The sequence below is a fragment of the Rutilus rutilus genome (genome assembly GCF_951802725.1).
Source record: "Rutilus rutilus genome assembly, chromosome: 3".
NCBI classification, from domain to species: domain Eukaryota; kingdom Metazoa; phylum Chordata; class Actinopteri; order Cypriniformes; family Leuciscidae; genus Rutilus; species Rutilus rutilus.
Window position 1 is genome coordinate 59,092,958 of NC_140211.1, and position 15,795 is coordinate 59,108,752.

A 15,795-nucleotide genomic window follows, 5' to 3' on the forward strand; every position below is an offset into this window, starting at 1 on the left:
AAGTTTGTTTACATCTACCTTGTAAATATATATTTTTATTAAAAAGGTTACAATTACAACAACAATTCAAGTGTAATCTTTCTTTGTAAAAACTAAAGTATACATTTTATCATACATATTTCAAAGTTAAAAAGGTTACAACAACAATAATTACAATTTCAACAATATTTCAAGTGTACTCTTTTTTTTGTAAAAAAAAAAAGATTATAGGCCTACATTTTATCTATGTATTCATTACTTTGAATATAGCCAACATTGGAACAGCTAACATCTTAGTTGATGACTTTATTTTTGACAAAAATAGTAGGCTATTTTATATATAGAAATTGCTAAACAAAAGCTTATTTGATGTGGCAGTATATTCTACAGTAAAAACTGTACCCAAATCTAACCCATTCAGACCTTATGTTGTGATTGCTAGCCTATATTTACTTTAAATCCAGGAAATTTGTTAATGAAAAAATTATTAAAATTAAGATACAATTGATACAAAACGAAATTCGTTTTAAAGAAAGGATTTGTACTTTCTGTTTTGAGGTCTCTGTGAATGTTTGAAAGTATTTTAGTGCTTAGAGCGCTCGCGTCCATAATGGAGAACTGTCAGGTAATATTGTTTTTTTCCTCATAAATGCGAACACGAAAAATAAAAGACAAAAGACTTTTAAGTAAAACTTACTCCGAAATTGTGTCCTCGGCGGAATTCGCTCTTCAATATGCTGCCGTTCGTCGTCTGTTACAATCTTCCTCTGAGGAAACAACCCGGCGCTGTCCAGAATCATCTGAAGGGCGTCTTTATTACCGGAGAAGCGTGCCATACTCAAAACGCGATGAACTATCAGTAAGTCTGATAGAAACTGTGTTTTTATGGCATTGATCGGGGGGCGTATGCGATGCATACTAGATCACCTAAACTATTTACATGTGAATCGCGCCGGGGGCGGGGCGGCCGCAGCTCATTTAGAGATAATGAAGGGAGAAGGAAAAACGGTAACTCTCCTTGCTTTCAAGCGGATTACATGAGTTGAAAACATTTGTGTTTTATATAAATAACTTCATTTAAAAGAAGAGATTTCAAGCTTCATAAAGACATAACTCACATGCCTGTGTGAGAAGTATTCGCTGAGTTATGATTCATTTTCGGACGCGTTTCAGAATGGACTACACGGACAGAGAGAAGGCAGAACCTAGCTTCGTGTTTATTTTTCTTTATTTGGCAAAAAGCACCACACTTTGTTTTTATTGTGAGTATACACAAAAATAATACACATTTAACAGAATCGATTGATGTATGAAACTCCTATGGAAAATCAAAGTCAACAGAGTATTTCTGAGTTTATTTTACACTGATAAAAAAAAGCGAGCTGGTATCGCCGGCGATACCGCCGACCTCAGGGGGTTAACAAAGTCTGGGATAAGAAAATCTAAAGTGTGGATGTACACCATCAGAAAGGATATTCTCCAAGGCTGGATTTAGCATCAGGAAAACCATTATCGCACTTCTGCCGGCCAACGTTAACATAGACTGGGTTTCACGTTAGAATGTATTTTATCCGCGCGCACAATTTGAAAAGACTCCAACGGACACAGACAGAGTGAAAGACTGGTTTGTTCTCTCGATCAGGTAGGGTACAAGTGATTTCAAAACTTTTCAGCCGGTTCTAATTTGATTTTTGGATGCTGTGAAAATTTTTAGCTAAAAAGACGGCCTCCAGTTTAGCATTTATTGTTGTTTCTGCAGTTAAAAAGACAAAGTTGAAAATTCTGGCTACTATCCTTATTTTAATAATTTCTTTATTTCTATTTTATTTATTAATCTGTCAGGGTTATCTAATCTAACTATTTGTGGCTTGTGTTTTGAATATATGTTCCCCTGCAATTTAGGCATTTTGCACACATTTGCTCCTCATCTTGTGACTTGATTCTAATTTATTTCGTTTTGTATTTTTTATTTATTAGAAAGGTATAGGCCTATTCTGTTCTAATTTAATTTTAGTAAATTAATGGTTTATTTTTTCGATGTTGTGCTGTAGGCTGGCCTGCTCGCACAGGTCATTTAGCCGATTTAATTTGATTTGCATGTGAAATGCAAATCCTGTCTGCAGTGTGGCCTTTCTGGAGTTATGTTATTTCTTAGTTTTATTGATCCAAAATGTTTTTATAAATTTTCTTCTATATCTTTGTGTGATTTTCTGTACATCGCGGCTTTGAAACGTTAAAGCCCCGCCCCCATACACATGATTCGACTATTAGTCGACTATAGGCAAGACATGACGATTCTGATTCGACTATGAAAATCCATAGTCGGGGACAGCCCTAAAGCTAAAGTCACAAAAAGTCAGCGTGTTCCTTTAAACTAAACTCCTCTCGGAGCTGATTTGCGATGGAAAAAGAGAGAAGAATGAGTTTGGTAAAAGGCGGATTAAAATTCGAGTCAAAAACGAACATCACAGGTTTCTTCTGTCATTTTGTCTGGACCAATCAGGCACTGGTGGGCGGAGTCAGTGTAAACAGCCTCTGCAATTGGTGTAAGTAGACACTCTGAATGTTAAATTGCTTTAGAAACTCTGATACGGTAGAGTATAACGCTCTAACTAAGCATTATGTTATACAGCTTATGAAGCCCCGCCTCTTTTCAGCGATGCACTCGTTGTCTTTCTGTATTTCCACAGCGATCTTACGGATCTATGAATGAACTGCCTGTCTTAAAATCTTCCCGGTCTACTGACATTTGTTAAGACATCTGCTTTAAACATTACAATGCTCGTGATAACTTTCTTTAACTCTACAATAAGTATAATGCTCAAACTGAGCATCAAGTTATAATGCTTAATTCTTCATTATATGTTATACTATGACTATAGGTGCATCCCAATTCACATACTTATGCACTATTCTATGTTCACACTGACAATTCCTAATAGAAAAAGTGTAATTTAAATACTCGGATGATGCACTTAATTAAAGGAAACAACGAAGTGTGGAATGTTGGACGATTCATGCACTCGACTGTCTTTAATGAGCTTTAATTATGCATCATCTTCAGACTCAACGACCATACCGGTATACACTACCCTGTTGAGCACATAGTGTTTAGTGCGTCATTTGGGACACAACTTATAACTTTGAATTCCTTTCTTTTGTACTCAATTTTATGACTTTTAAAAACAATTGTTTTTATTATAATCAAAATTCTACAAAAAAAACTTCACCTGATGACTGTACATCATTTCCTCCACCATCCCATAATGCTTTGCAGGGTAGTAGCTCTGATGAGTGGGTGTGTAAGACCTGTCCAAACTAAAGGAAAACACCATCATCAGTACTGAGGAGAATCCATCCAGAGTTCCCAAAATACACTGCATTAGAATTATAACACCGGCTCATCACAAACACTCACTGATCCTGCTTTCTCACGTACCTTTGTAAGCGACTATGTCAGCGTTAGCAGAAAGAAGAATAAGTGGAATACAATTAAATGTATACATTTCAATTTAAAATGTAAAGCGTGAGATACAGTCAAACCAAATATTATACAGACACCAGATATCATTTTTTTATATATTTTTTTGACAGTGTGTGCTGGACACTATAGTTCATTTATGAAAGTGAGGAGAGCAAAATAAAGTAAACTGTGACATATTATACCCAAACATTCTTCATACAGTGACTACCAGTGACATGCATAACAATCTGGGACCAAATATTATTCAGACTTTTGGCCTGATCATGTTTTGCTGAAGTGTGTTTCCTTTAATTGCTAATGCTCTTTTTACACACAGACTGAACACAATGAAGCATTGCTTGGTGATTGGTTGAGCTAAACTGATATTATCTAATTGTGTAGTTAAATCTAACATCTGACAGATATTCAACATAATTCATGTGTGAGACGGATGGACAAAACCAGTGAAATATCAACTGATTTGATAACTCTGAGTCATATTTTATTACCACTTTCTAAATTATAGTGAATATAAACTGTGATAATGTAAGAAATGTTGAAGGTGTCTGGATTGAATGTACACTAAGGAACTGTAGGTGATCTGAAAAACATTGTGTGCTTACATGTTAAATATCAAGTCTCCAAACTAACGCACCTGTCGGATCGGCCTCCTTCTAAACTGAAGCGCAGGTAGTTCATGCCGTCCAGGTATTGGCCAGGCAGAGAGTCGTCCCCTAACTCTCTCAGATCCTCAGCTCTCAGATATTCTCCACCGTCACCTGTCATGGTGTCATCACCTGATGACACACACACCATCTTATTACTGTAACGCATTGACAAGCACTGGTTCAAAAACATGAGAGACCTTGAGAGAAAACACCTGAGAAGCATCATAAACGCACACATAAACGCAAAGAGATTCTCCGTTTTTTCCATTTCCACTTGTTAAAGGTGCAGTGTGTAATTTTTAGCGCCATCTAGTGGTGAGGTTGTGAATTGCAACCAACAGAAGTTACGGTGGCCGACAGGAAGTGATGTCGTCGTCTGAGACAGTAGAGAGTAGGTTTTTTACAAAGATAAATAAAGAAATTATGTTTACTTAATTATTCAGTAAAACGATGTTATTGCGAATATTATTGTTACTTGTTCATCATTGTGTCAGTGTTTTATTCACTGACTTTAGCTAGATCTTTGCACGAAGAACAACATAGTGACGAAACGTGTTTGTCTACTCAGGGCCACTGTAGAAACATATCGATGTAAGCGGACCCGCGGTGTGTGTGGATAGACATGCCTCATTCTAAGCTAATAAAAACATAACGCTTCATTATGTAAGGGGTTTATACACCACTGAAAACATAGTTATGTATATGATATTGCATTTCTGTCAACAGATCCTCCTGAATATTACACAATGCACCTTTAAGATATCAGCAAAGCCTCTATGGTTTAGTCCCACAGCATCTAGTGTCCAGTGCAGCAGTTCTAGCGCATTAAAGTCAAGGATAAGCTAAAGAAGCAGTGGCGGAGTCTGGCCAGCGGGGGCAGCGTCTCTAGCGTGTGCTGTGAGTTAATGAGCTGACGATTAATGCAAGACATACTGTAGACCGACACTGGCGTTTGGCTTTCGGTTGCATATTGGCTGCCTAGAGTGTGGAACAATGGGGAAAAAAATTCAGTTGAGGTAGCTAAAACTAAAAAGTAATAAAAACTATATAGACATATAAAAAAAATATATATAAAAAAAAGAAACAACAAAATTACAAAACCTTTCAAATTAAAACAGAAAATAAAAAAATAAAGTATTAACAAAAACTATAATAGTATATCAATGATACTAAAAATGTTAAATGACACAAATATACTTTATGCATTTAATCTCACTTTATTAACCAATGTCTTTGTTGCTGACCTTCAATGATCCAAATCAACCATTCGAATGAGCAACAATGACTTTAGATAAACATCAGACTCAGATTTGTGTTTCATTCTTTTGTTTTCATTGCTGAAGAGTGTAAGAGCGCCCTCTACTGTACAGGAGTAAATATGCATTTCCTTCAGTCTGAGGATTATTCATTTCACTTCTGGTGTGAAAGGGCCTTTACATTTGACAAAAAAATATTTTGTTATATAAAAAAACAAGCAAATAAGCCCAGCCCAGGTGAGAAAAAAGTAACATAAGGTATTACTTTCCATAAAAAGAAACTAAAGCAGAAGTTGTAATGCATTACTTTTAAAAGTAACTTCTGCCCAACACTGCAAAATAATTAGTTTCAGTATACTTATAAAAATACTCCAATATTTGGCATACTACTAAAACCTATTGACTGCACTACAATTCCAATTTACAATAGCAAAGTTAAATAATTTAAATCATCTCATTGTGTTTCACAAAAAAAAAAATCAACCACTGTAAAGGTTAGTCAGTCATTTAGTAAACTGCATTTAAATGTGACCAATCCCATCATGCCATGCACACTTCTTCCATATCCTCGCTGTCGGACGGAAACCTCGTATCTCCATGTATCGTCTCTTTTCATAAAATCATTACTGGGTTTTGCAAATATCTAACCGATGAAAGTATCAAAAAGAGCATGTGACTGAATCTCGTAACTCCATTGGCTCCTCAGACTGTCAGTCAAACTTCATAACTCCGCCCACATTCTGCAGCGTTTCTGCTTGTTTGCAATGCAATGGTGAATAAAGAACTGGTTGTTTGAGTGAGAACAGTGTTTTCTTCACTCGAGAAACACTATTTGAGGAGCGGAGAGTGTCTCAGTTCAGCATTTAATGTCGAGTCACAGCCAGGACTGTATAATGACGGACAAAACATGACATTCGCTGGTCAAACACCTCGTAACTCTATTTAAGCTTGACTTTGATAAAATGGCGATAATAAAACGACACATGCAAGTGTCTGAGCACACATAAAGCCACAATATCAACTTTGACAACACAGTGTTTAATTATTAAAAAAATGCAGTGTTTTTTTCCATTAAAAAAGTATCGGTTTTGGACATACGAGGTTTCCGCCCCTATTATTAACATCATTAAAACCAAGATCATTTATAAAGTTTGAGAAGTTATTACAGCACACCAATCCACGCTTTGTCACCTTCAAAATCAATAGAGTCATCTGACATTGCTCCATCATCTATCTGTCTGGGAACTGTGGGAAACTCCACGTTAATACACATAATTAACCCGATTACAGCAGAATACACATAATTAACCCAATTACAGCAGAACACATACAACAGATCACAAGAGAAAACTCATCAGACGAGCCAATATACTAGAAGAGATTCACTGACTGTCAGAAATGACTGATTGATTGATTGACAGATGGATAGACTGATTGAATAAAGCAGTTTAATAAAGCAATAAAGTAATAGTTTGTCACACTCACCCTCTTCGTCAGACACTTCGAGAACTTCTGTCATGGTCTCTGGCACATTTAGCTTGTGTTTCTCTGTCACCGTCTGTGTAGAAGCAGATTCTTTAAGTACAGTAAAACACACAGTGTGTTTATGTGTAGGACCGATGTGTGTGTGTTCTCAGGATGTGTACTGATGTGTAGGACCGATGTGTGTGTGTTCTCAGGATGTGTACTGATGTGTAGGACCGATGTGTGTGTGTTCTCAGGATGTGTACTGATGTGTAGGACCGATGTGTGTGTGTTCTCAGGATGTGTATTGATGTGTAGGACCGATGTGTGTGTTCTCAGGTGAACTTGCCGTTGTTGTTGTGATGATTTCTTCGGTCACGACTCTCAGTGTGTCGACCACAGAGATGTAACCCAGACGCCGAGCGATCGCAAGAGCCGTGTTTCCATTCTACAGTCAGGACATGAAGACAATCACTAGATTAGACAACGAGTGTGTGTGTGTGTGTGTGTGTGTGTGTGTGTGTGTGTGTGTGTGTGTGTGTGTGTGTGTGTGTGTGTGTGTGTGTGTGTGTGTGTTATATTCACTCACCACAGTGATGGCATTGGGTTTTGCTCCATACTGTAGTAAGATGTTAATTATGTGTGTGTTTCCTTGTTGTGCCGCCTGATGTAGAGGCGTATAACCATTCTGACAAGAAGACAAATGTTAGATTTTACAATAAGCCTATGACACATTGCTATATATTATATATATATATATATATATATATATACATACATATATATAAAATACTCATGATTTTGTATTTTAATACAAAACTGTCTACATAATATTAATATAAAAAAATGAATGGATTAAGAAATACCTTTGTTTTAGCATTGACACTTGCTTCACTCTTCAATAGAAAATTAACTATCTTAGTATTTCCATAGTGACAGGCGACAATAAGAGGCGTGTATCCCAACTGCAATCAGATCATATCGTCACGTCAGTGAAATGCTTTAAAAAGCCTGTAAAAGCCTTGTTTTGGGGTGTAAAACGCTCTTCTTACTTTGGTTTGTTGGTCGAGGACGGCACCGTGTTTAACTAAGATCTCGCCAACACCGACTTTGTCTTCTTGGGCCGCGAGATGAAGAGATGTGAGTCCGCTCTGAGAAAACATGAACCAACCAAACCATAAAATCATAAAAAGAAGAGCTTAATAACAGTCTTGGCTTTGGTTATAAGGGTCCCATAACACATAAAACACATTGATCAGAACCAGCACAATAAACATGCTCCTCTATTTCTGTCATACCCCCAAATCATGGGTTTAGGGTCAAATTCAGCGGATGATTGGCTCTTAATAGGTATAAACGGATTACATGTCCTTTCCTTTTCATTGCTTTCTGTCAATGTTATTTCTTGTAGTTTTGCTCTTCTCTATCAGCTGGAATTCGCCTACTTATACCACGCTCTAAAAGTATACTGTACTCGCGGTAAATCAAGAAAACGAGATTTAGACAAAAAGACTAACTGTGTTGAGCTGATGATTAGTTTTCTGTCGATTAATGTATCCAAACAGTTGCTCACCTGTCTAATAAAACACATAATATATTAAAGCGTCTTTGGGGTTTCCATGTTTTCTACAGAATAAAACCAGAAATCAGTCCGTGTCCTGGTTAAAACTGCTTATTTCTCTGGATTTAAAAATTCTTAGAAACATTTGGGATAATGTAAATACACAAATCAACTAAATATATATTATTGTTCTAGTGGATTTTTGATATTTTGATCCCAAAAATATTATACAGTGTGCCTTTAAGGTTGGCTGCATTGACAGTTTAGCTTTCTTGTTTTTTTCCCCTCTTCACATTAATGTTAGTCTCTGCTATAACATGATCTGTTCATAAGATTGGTATCGGAAAAAGTATTGTTCAGGAGCCGGTAAGTCTAAAACGCACATGGTCAATGCACTTTTGCTAGTTTAACGACGGGAAAAATGGTCAGCGCTCCCGGCGCTGGTCTAAAAGGGTCGTGCCTATACTCTTAATGAGTAATGGGTGTGTTTTGTCTCTATTCTCTTAATGAGTAATGGGTGTGTTTTGTCTCTATTCTCTTAATGAGTAATGGGTGTGTTTTGGGCGTAACGTGCAATAAACCAATCAGAGTCTCATCTCCCATTCCCTTTAAAAGCCAATTGCGCTCGCGCCATAGCGGATTCGCTATTTACATGACGGAATTTGCAAGTGGAAAAACTGAATGCTTCTCTAGCGAAGAGAGTCCGTGCACAAGATTAAATCTGGTGCAAATTCATTAGCTATTTAAACAACGTGGCACAGGACGTGAAAATGAAAACTGCGTTGGGCTGAGATTAGCAAAACACACTAGCGTCGCGCCTGGCGCTGCATTGCACGGGGTGTATGATAGGACCCTCTGTCTATAAAGCCGCGTTTCCACCGAAATTACCCGGAACAATTTGTCCCAAGAACTTTTTTTTCCCAGGAACTTTTTTTCCCCAAAGATTAGGCAAATAGTCCAGTGACGTAGGACTGCGTGCTACTTTCCAGTTCCCGCTGGATTTCATCCTCTGAATTTAAGTGTAATAAAGCCTGAACCTCATCGTCGGTCCATCTGTCGTATTTTTTAAACTCCATTGTTGATTCGAATAGCAAACAACTCTTACTGCACGCACCGCAACAGATGGTGGTTAAAATGAAATGCTGCGTGTCGTCAACCAATCAAAATGCGGCATGAACATAACCAATCAGCATGTTCAGCGCCCAAGTCCCACCCCTGAAAGTTCCTGAACTTTGAAAAAGTACTACCTCGCGAGCAGGGACTTACTGAGGGGGAAATATTTACCCAGAACTTAATTTAGACCCTGTGGTGGAAACACACCGAGTATCATCACAAAGGCCCTAGTTCCTGGGGAAAGTTCATGCGGTCGAAACACGGCTTAAGTGACTAAAAAAGCCATTTTAAAGCAGTTAAAAAATGCAGTTAAATAAATCAGTGCACGTAAATTAAACTTCTAATCGGCTTGAATATCTTTTTACACTGTTTAGAAGTAGCATTTTCACCTTGGTGGTGGCGTTGACGTGCGCTCCTCGCTGCAGGAGCAGAGCTGCCATCTCACTGTGTCCCTCCTGAGAGGCCAGATGAAGCGGGTTCACCCCCTGTTTGGTCTGGATGTTGGTCTCGGCTCCGTACTGCAGGAGAGTAGTGGCGATTTCCATCTGATTCTTCTTAGCCGCGATATGAAGAGGAGTGTATCCATTCTACATGAAGACACAGAGCACAGTTAGGCTGGTGTGACTATTCCTATTCCTATTCCACCTAAAGGTGCAGTGTGTAATTTTAGCGGCATCTAGTGGTGATGTTGTGAATTGCAACCAACAGAAGTTACGACAGCAGAGAGTAGCCAGTTAAGCAATGAGGTTTCTTTACAAAGATATTTGGTTTACTTAATTATTCAGTAAAACAATATGTTTTTGCGAATATTATTGTTACTTGTTCATCATTGTGTCAGTATTTTAATCGCTGACTTTAGCTAGATCTTTGCACAAAGAACATCATAGTGACGAAACGCATTTGTCCATTCAGGACCACTGTAGAAACATATCGATGTAAGGGGACCCGCGGTGTGTGTAGAGAGAAATGGCTCATTCTAAGCTAATAAATACATAACGGTTCATTATGTAAGGTCTTTATACACCACTGAAAACATAGTTATGTATATGATATTGCATTTCTGTCAACAGATCCTCCTAAATATTACACAGTGCACCTTTCAGATCTTCTTACCTTGGCCGTGGCATGAGGAGACGCCCCTTTATCCAACAGCAAGAGTGCCACCTTCTGGTTATCATAGTGCGCAGCGACATGTAGAGGAGTGAGGCCGTTCTGCTGGGATGAGGGTCAGTGCAACATGATTACAGGGGTTAGCGTGGCAAAAGCATTAAATCAAACCCAACGAAACATCTGATGAAAAAGCAATGTTATCAGGGATTGTTAGAGCGCAATTAGTTTAAAGGTTATCGTCTATATTAGAGTGCAAGTTTTAGAGCAAACTGGCTCCTTATTAAAGAAAAGAGGAAGAAAACAATGTTGTTTCCTTTTCTTAACAGAATGTTATCAGTAAGTGAAACCATGCTTACCAGAACTCTTGCAGTCAACATAGCCTCAATGTATTTCTTTTAAACAACATCGCAAAAATTAGGCTAAATTATGTCTTCATCTTAAATATACAACAGTGTTTTAAAACCCTCATCCTTCACTCGGGTCATTTTGACCCGAAATTTATTTTAGAAATGTTTTAATTGTCGCACTTGAACTACGAATACACACACAAACAAATTGAATGGATTTGAGGAGTTTTGTGGTTGAAGTAACAAATCCTTCCCTCGCGGGAATGAATGGAATGCGAGGAATGCTTCAATCCACATAGAAAAAAATAAAAATGCTTAAAAATCTAAGTAAAAATGCTAAAACTTTACCAAAAAACTATTTTATAATGTCTACATGTGTATCAGAATGCACTCTGAACCGAACTGACTTTAGGACCCAGCGGAACAGCTCATTTGCTCCATAGAGATCCATCTATATATGGCCATCTAGTGGCAAGAGTTATATATAAGGCCATCTAGTGGCAAGAGTTATTAAATATCATGTTATATTATTTTGTTTCCAGAAGAGGTCGGCAAAGATGCCCAATGTATGATATTTTGAGCTGAATTAAAAGGGTTATGCATGAAATTGTGAGTTATTTTGAATTTAAGCTGAAAGAATGTGATGAATGTGCTTAAATTACTATTTATTTATTTATTATTTATTGATCAAATCTAGTAATTTCAAGGTAAACAAAAAAATAAAATCTCCAAAACTGCTGCATTAAAAAATTGCAAAAATATTATCAAAATGAAAAATAAGATTTCTGGACTTCGGCTCATTTTGACCCGCAAGTGAAGGATGTGTAACAGAACGCGAGTGAAGGATGTGTTACAGAACGCGAGTGAAGGATGTGTAACAGAACGCGAGTGAAGGATGTGTTACAGAACGCTAGTGAAGGATGTGTTACAGAACGCGAGTGAAGGATGTGTAACAGAACGCGAGTGAAGCATGTGTAACAGAACGCGGGTGAAGGATGTGTAACAGAACGCGAGTGAAGGCGAGTGAAGGATCTGTTCCAGAACGCGGGTGAAGGATGTGTAACAGAACGCGAGTGAAGGATGTGTAACAGAACGCGAGTGAAGGGTGTGTAACAGAACACGAGTGAAGGATGTGTTCCAGAACGCGAGTGAAGGATGTGTAACAGAACGCGAGTGAAGGATGTGTAACAGAACGCGAGTGAAGGATGTGTTCCAGAACGCGAGTGAAGGATGTGTAACAGAACGCGAGTGAAGGATGTGTTCCAGAACGCGAGTGAAGGACGTGTTCCAGAACGCGAGTGAAGGATGTGTAACAGAACGCGAGTGAAGGATGTGTTCCAGAACGCGAGTGAAGGATGTGTAACAGAACGCGAGTGAAGGATGTGTTCCAGAACGCGAGTGAAGGATGTGTAACAGAACGCGAGTGAAGGATGTGTAACAGAACGCGAGTGAAGGATGTGTTACAGAACGCGAGTGAAGGATGTGTTCCAGAACGCGAGTGAAGGATGTGTTCCAGAACGCGAGTGAAGGATGTGTAACAGAACGCGAGTGAAGGATGTGTTACAGAACGCGAGTGAAGGATGTGTTCCAGAACGCGAGTGAAGGACGTGTTCCAGAACGCGAGTGAAGGATGTGTAACAGAACGCGAGTGAAGGATGTGTTCCAGAACGCGAGTGAAGGATGTGTAACAGAACGCGAGTGAAGGATGTGTTCCAGAACGCTAGTGAAGGATGTGTAACAGAACGCGAGTGAAGGATGTGTTCCAGAACGCGAGTGAAGGATGTGTTCCAGAACGCTAGTGAAGGATGTGTAACAGAACACGAGTGAAGGATGTGTAACAGAACGCGAGTGAAGGATGTGTAACAGAACGCGAGTGAAGGATGTGTTCCAGAACGCGAGTGAAGGATGTGTAACAGAACGCGAGTGAAGGATGTGTAACAGAACGCGAGTGAAGGATGTGTAACAGAACGCGAGTGAAGGATGTGTTCCAGAACGCGAGTGAAGGATGTGTAACAGAACGCTAGTGAAGGATGTGTTCCAGAACGCGAGTGAAGGATGTGTAACAGAACGCGAGTGAAGGATGTGTAACAGAACGCGAGTGAAGGATGTGTAACAGAACGCGAGTGAAGGATGTGTAACAGAACGCGAGTGAAGGATGTGTTCCAGAACGCGAGTGAAGGATGTGTTCCAGAACGCGAGTGAAGGATGTGTTCCAGAACGCTAGTGAAGGATGTGTAACAGAACGCGAGTGAAGGATGTGTTCCAGAACGCGAGTGAAGGATGTGTAACAGAACGCGAGTGAAGGATGTGTTCCAGAACGCGAGTGAAGGATGTGTAACAGAACGCGAGTGAAGGATGTGTTCCAGAACGCGAGTGAAGGATGTGTAACAGAACGCGAGTGAAGGATGTGTAACAGAACGCGAGTGAAGGATGTGTTCCAGAACGCGAGTGAAGGATGTGTTCCAGAACGCGAGTGAAGGATGTGTTCCAGAACGCGAGTGAAGGATGTGTTCCAGAACGCGAGTGAAGGATGTGTTCCAGAACGCTAGTGAAGGATGTGTAACAGAACGCGAGTGAAGGATGTGTTCCAGAACGCGAGTGAAGGATGTGTAACAGAACGCGAGTGAAGGATGTGTTCCAGAACGCGAGTGAAGGATGTGTAACAGAACGCGAGTGAAGGATGTGTTCCAGAACGCGAGTGAAGGATGTGTAACAGAACGCGAGTGAAGGATGTGTTCCAGAACGCGAGTGAAGGATGTGTAACAGAACGCGAGTGAAGGATGTGTTCCAGAACGCGAGTGAAGGATGTGTTCCAGAACGCGAGTGAAGGATGTGTAACAGAACGCGAGTGAAGGATGTGTAACAGAACGCGAGTGAAGGATGTGTAACAGAACGCGAGTGAAGGATGTGTAACAGAACGCGAGTGAAGGATGTGTAACAGAACGCGAGTGAAGGATGTGTAACAGAACGCGAGTGAAGGAGGTGTAACAGAACGCGAGTGAAGGAGGTGTAACAGAACGCTAGTGAAGGATGTGTTCCAGAACACGAGTGAAGGATGTGTAACAGAACGCTAGTGAAGGATGTGTTCCAGAACGTGAGTGAAGGATGTGTAACAGAACGTGAGTGAAGGAGGTGTAACAGAACGCGAGTGAAGGATGTGTAACAGAACGCGAGTGAAGGATGTGTAACAGAACGCGAGTGAAGGATGTGTAACAGAACGCGAGTGAAGGATGTGTAACAGAACGCGAGTGAAGGATGTGTAACAGAACGCGAGTGAAGGATGTGTAACAGAACGCGAGTGAAGGATGTGTAACAGAACGCGAGTGAAGGAGGTGTAACAGAACGCGAGTGAAGGAGGTGTAACAGAACGCTAGTGAAGGATGTGTTCCAGAACACGAGTGAAGGATGTGTAACAGAACGCTAGTGAAGGATGTGTTCCAGAACGTGAGTGAAGGATGTGTAACAGAACGCGAGTGAAGGAGGTGTAACAGAACGCGAGTGAAGGATGTGTAACAGAACGCGAGTGAAGGATGTGTAACAGAACGCGAGTGAAGGATGTGTAACAGAACGCGAGTGAAGGATGTGTAACAGAACGCGAGTGAAGGATGTGTAACAGAACGCGAGTGAAGGATGTGTAACAGAACGCGAGTGAAGGATGTGTAACAGAACGCGAGTGAAGGATGTGTAACAGAACGCGAGTGAAGGATGTGTTCCAGAACGCGAGTGAAGGATGTGTAACAGAACGCGAGTGAAGGATGTGTTCCAGAACGCGAGTGAAGGACGTGTTACAGAACGCGAGTGAAGGACGTGTAACAGAACGCGAGTGAAGGATGTGTTCCAGAACGCGAGTGAAGGACGTGTTACAGAACGCGAGTGAAGGATGTGTAACAGAACGCGAGTGAAGGATGTGTAACAGAACGCGAGTGAAGGATGTGTAACAGAACGCGAGTGAAGGATGAGGGTTAAAAGTGATTGCGGGTTCAGTCTACCTTGCCAGAAGAGTCCGGTGGAGCCCGTCGCTGCAGGAGGAGTTTGGCCACATCCAGGCTGCCGTATTTTGACGCCACATGTAAAGGCGTGAACCCTTTCTGTAGATGTTTAAATGCAGAACACAGATAAATCAACTAATCCTCGTCAAACACGCTAATCTAACTGGCTGTACATTTCATTATACACCATACAAATGTGCAATTTTGACATTATTCCAAACGTATGGGCAATAACTTTCTTTTACAAACAAATTTGCAACAAAATATTCTGGATGGTTTAAAACGCTGGCATGGAAAGAGTTAAACTGCCCACTGTTCTTTCGAATAAATCCTGCAGATTCTTTGGTCTTCCAGCATCTTCTACATATTTGACCCAACAGTGACTGTAATTTTAAGATCAATCTTGTCAGGGTTCTGTCACTTCTGTCTGGTGTATTTCTTGGTTTTATGACAGAGCCCTAACACTGTTTTGTCATGTCTTTGTGTGGGCGCGCGGCTTCTAGCGTTCTCGAGCCGTTCGCTCTCTTGTCTGTGTGCCTTGATTCATGTGCGGGCCGTGGTGTTTGGATCCCGGCACGTCGGTCTAGTTTGGTTTTGGTTCTCTGTCGGGATTCGGACATTCATGCTCTGCGTGTTTGTATTCTGTCGTTAGCGCTCAGGATGAGCTTTCGCTCATTCTCCTGCGCTCTGTCTTGTCGTGTGAGCGTGAGGTTTCGAGTTCGCTCGGATCATACGCTCTTCTGTCCGTGTGTGTTGGTGTGTTCTGTGTGGCACGCGGTTCATGTTTACATCGGCCGCGTGCTTTCATGTCTTGTTTTGTCTTGTGTTGTGTAGCACACAGCTTG

General features: G+C 40.2%; 1 protein-coding gene across 5 annotated transcripts in view; it reads right to left on the reverse strand.

The window, feature by feature from the left end:
- The window catches only part of ank2b (ankyrin 2b, neuronal), a 106,503-nt gene that overhangs the window by 47,551 nt on the left and 43,157 nt on the right, over window positions 1–15,795 (reverse strand). For 2 of the 5 annotated variants that reach the window (XM_084405431.1, XM_084405428.1), the window contains exons 15-25: window positions 14,951–15,049; window positions 10,618–10,719; window positions 9,894–10,091; window positions 7,883–7,981; window positions 7,697–7,795; window positions 7,420–7,518; window positions 7,180–7,278; window positions 6,852–6,924; window positions 6,558–6,611; window positions 4,098–4,239; window positions 3,210–3,297 (exon numbers count right to left, since the gene is read on the reverse strand). In XM_084405431.1, coding sequence (XP_084261557.1) covers window positions 3,210–3,297; window positions 4,098–4,239; window positions 6,558–6,611; window positions 6,852–6,924; window positions 7,180–7,278; window positions 7,420–7,518; window positions 7,697–7,795; window positions 7,883–7,981; window positions 9,894–10,091; window positions 10,618–10,719; window positions 14,951–15,049 — 1,152 coding nt within the window. Of the gene's footprint in view, window positions 1–3,209; window positions 3,298–4,097; window positions 4,240–6,557; window positions 6,612–6,851; window positions 6,925–7,179; window positions 7,279–7,419; window positions 7,519–7,696; window positions 7,796–7,882; window positions 7,982–9,893; window positions 10,092–10,617; window positions 10,720–10,970; window positions 11,007–14,950; window positions 15,050–15,795 lie in introns of all 5 variants that reach the window. The other 3 variants (XM_084405432.1, XM_084405429.1, XM_084405430.1) reach the window with 2 other exon arrangements.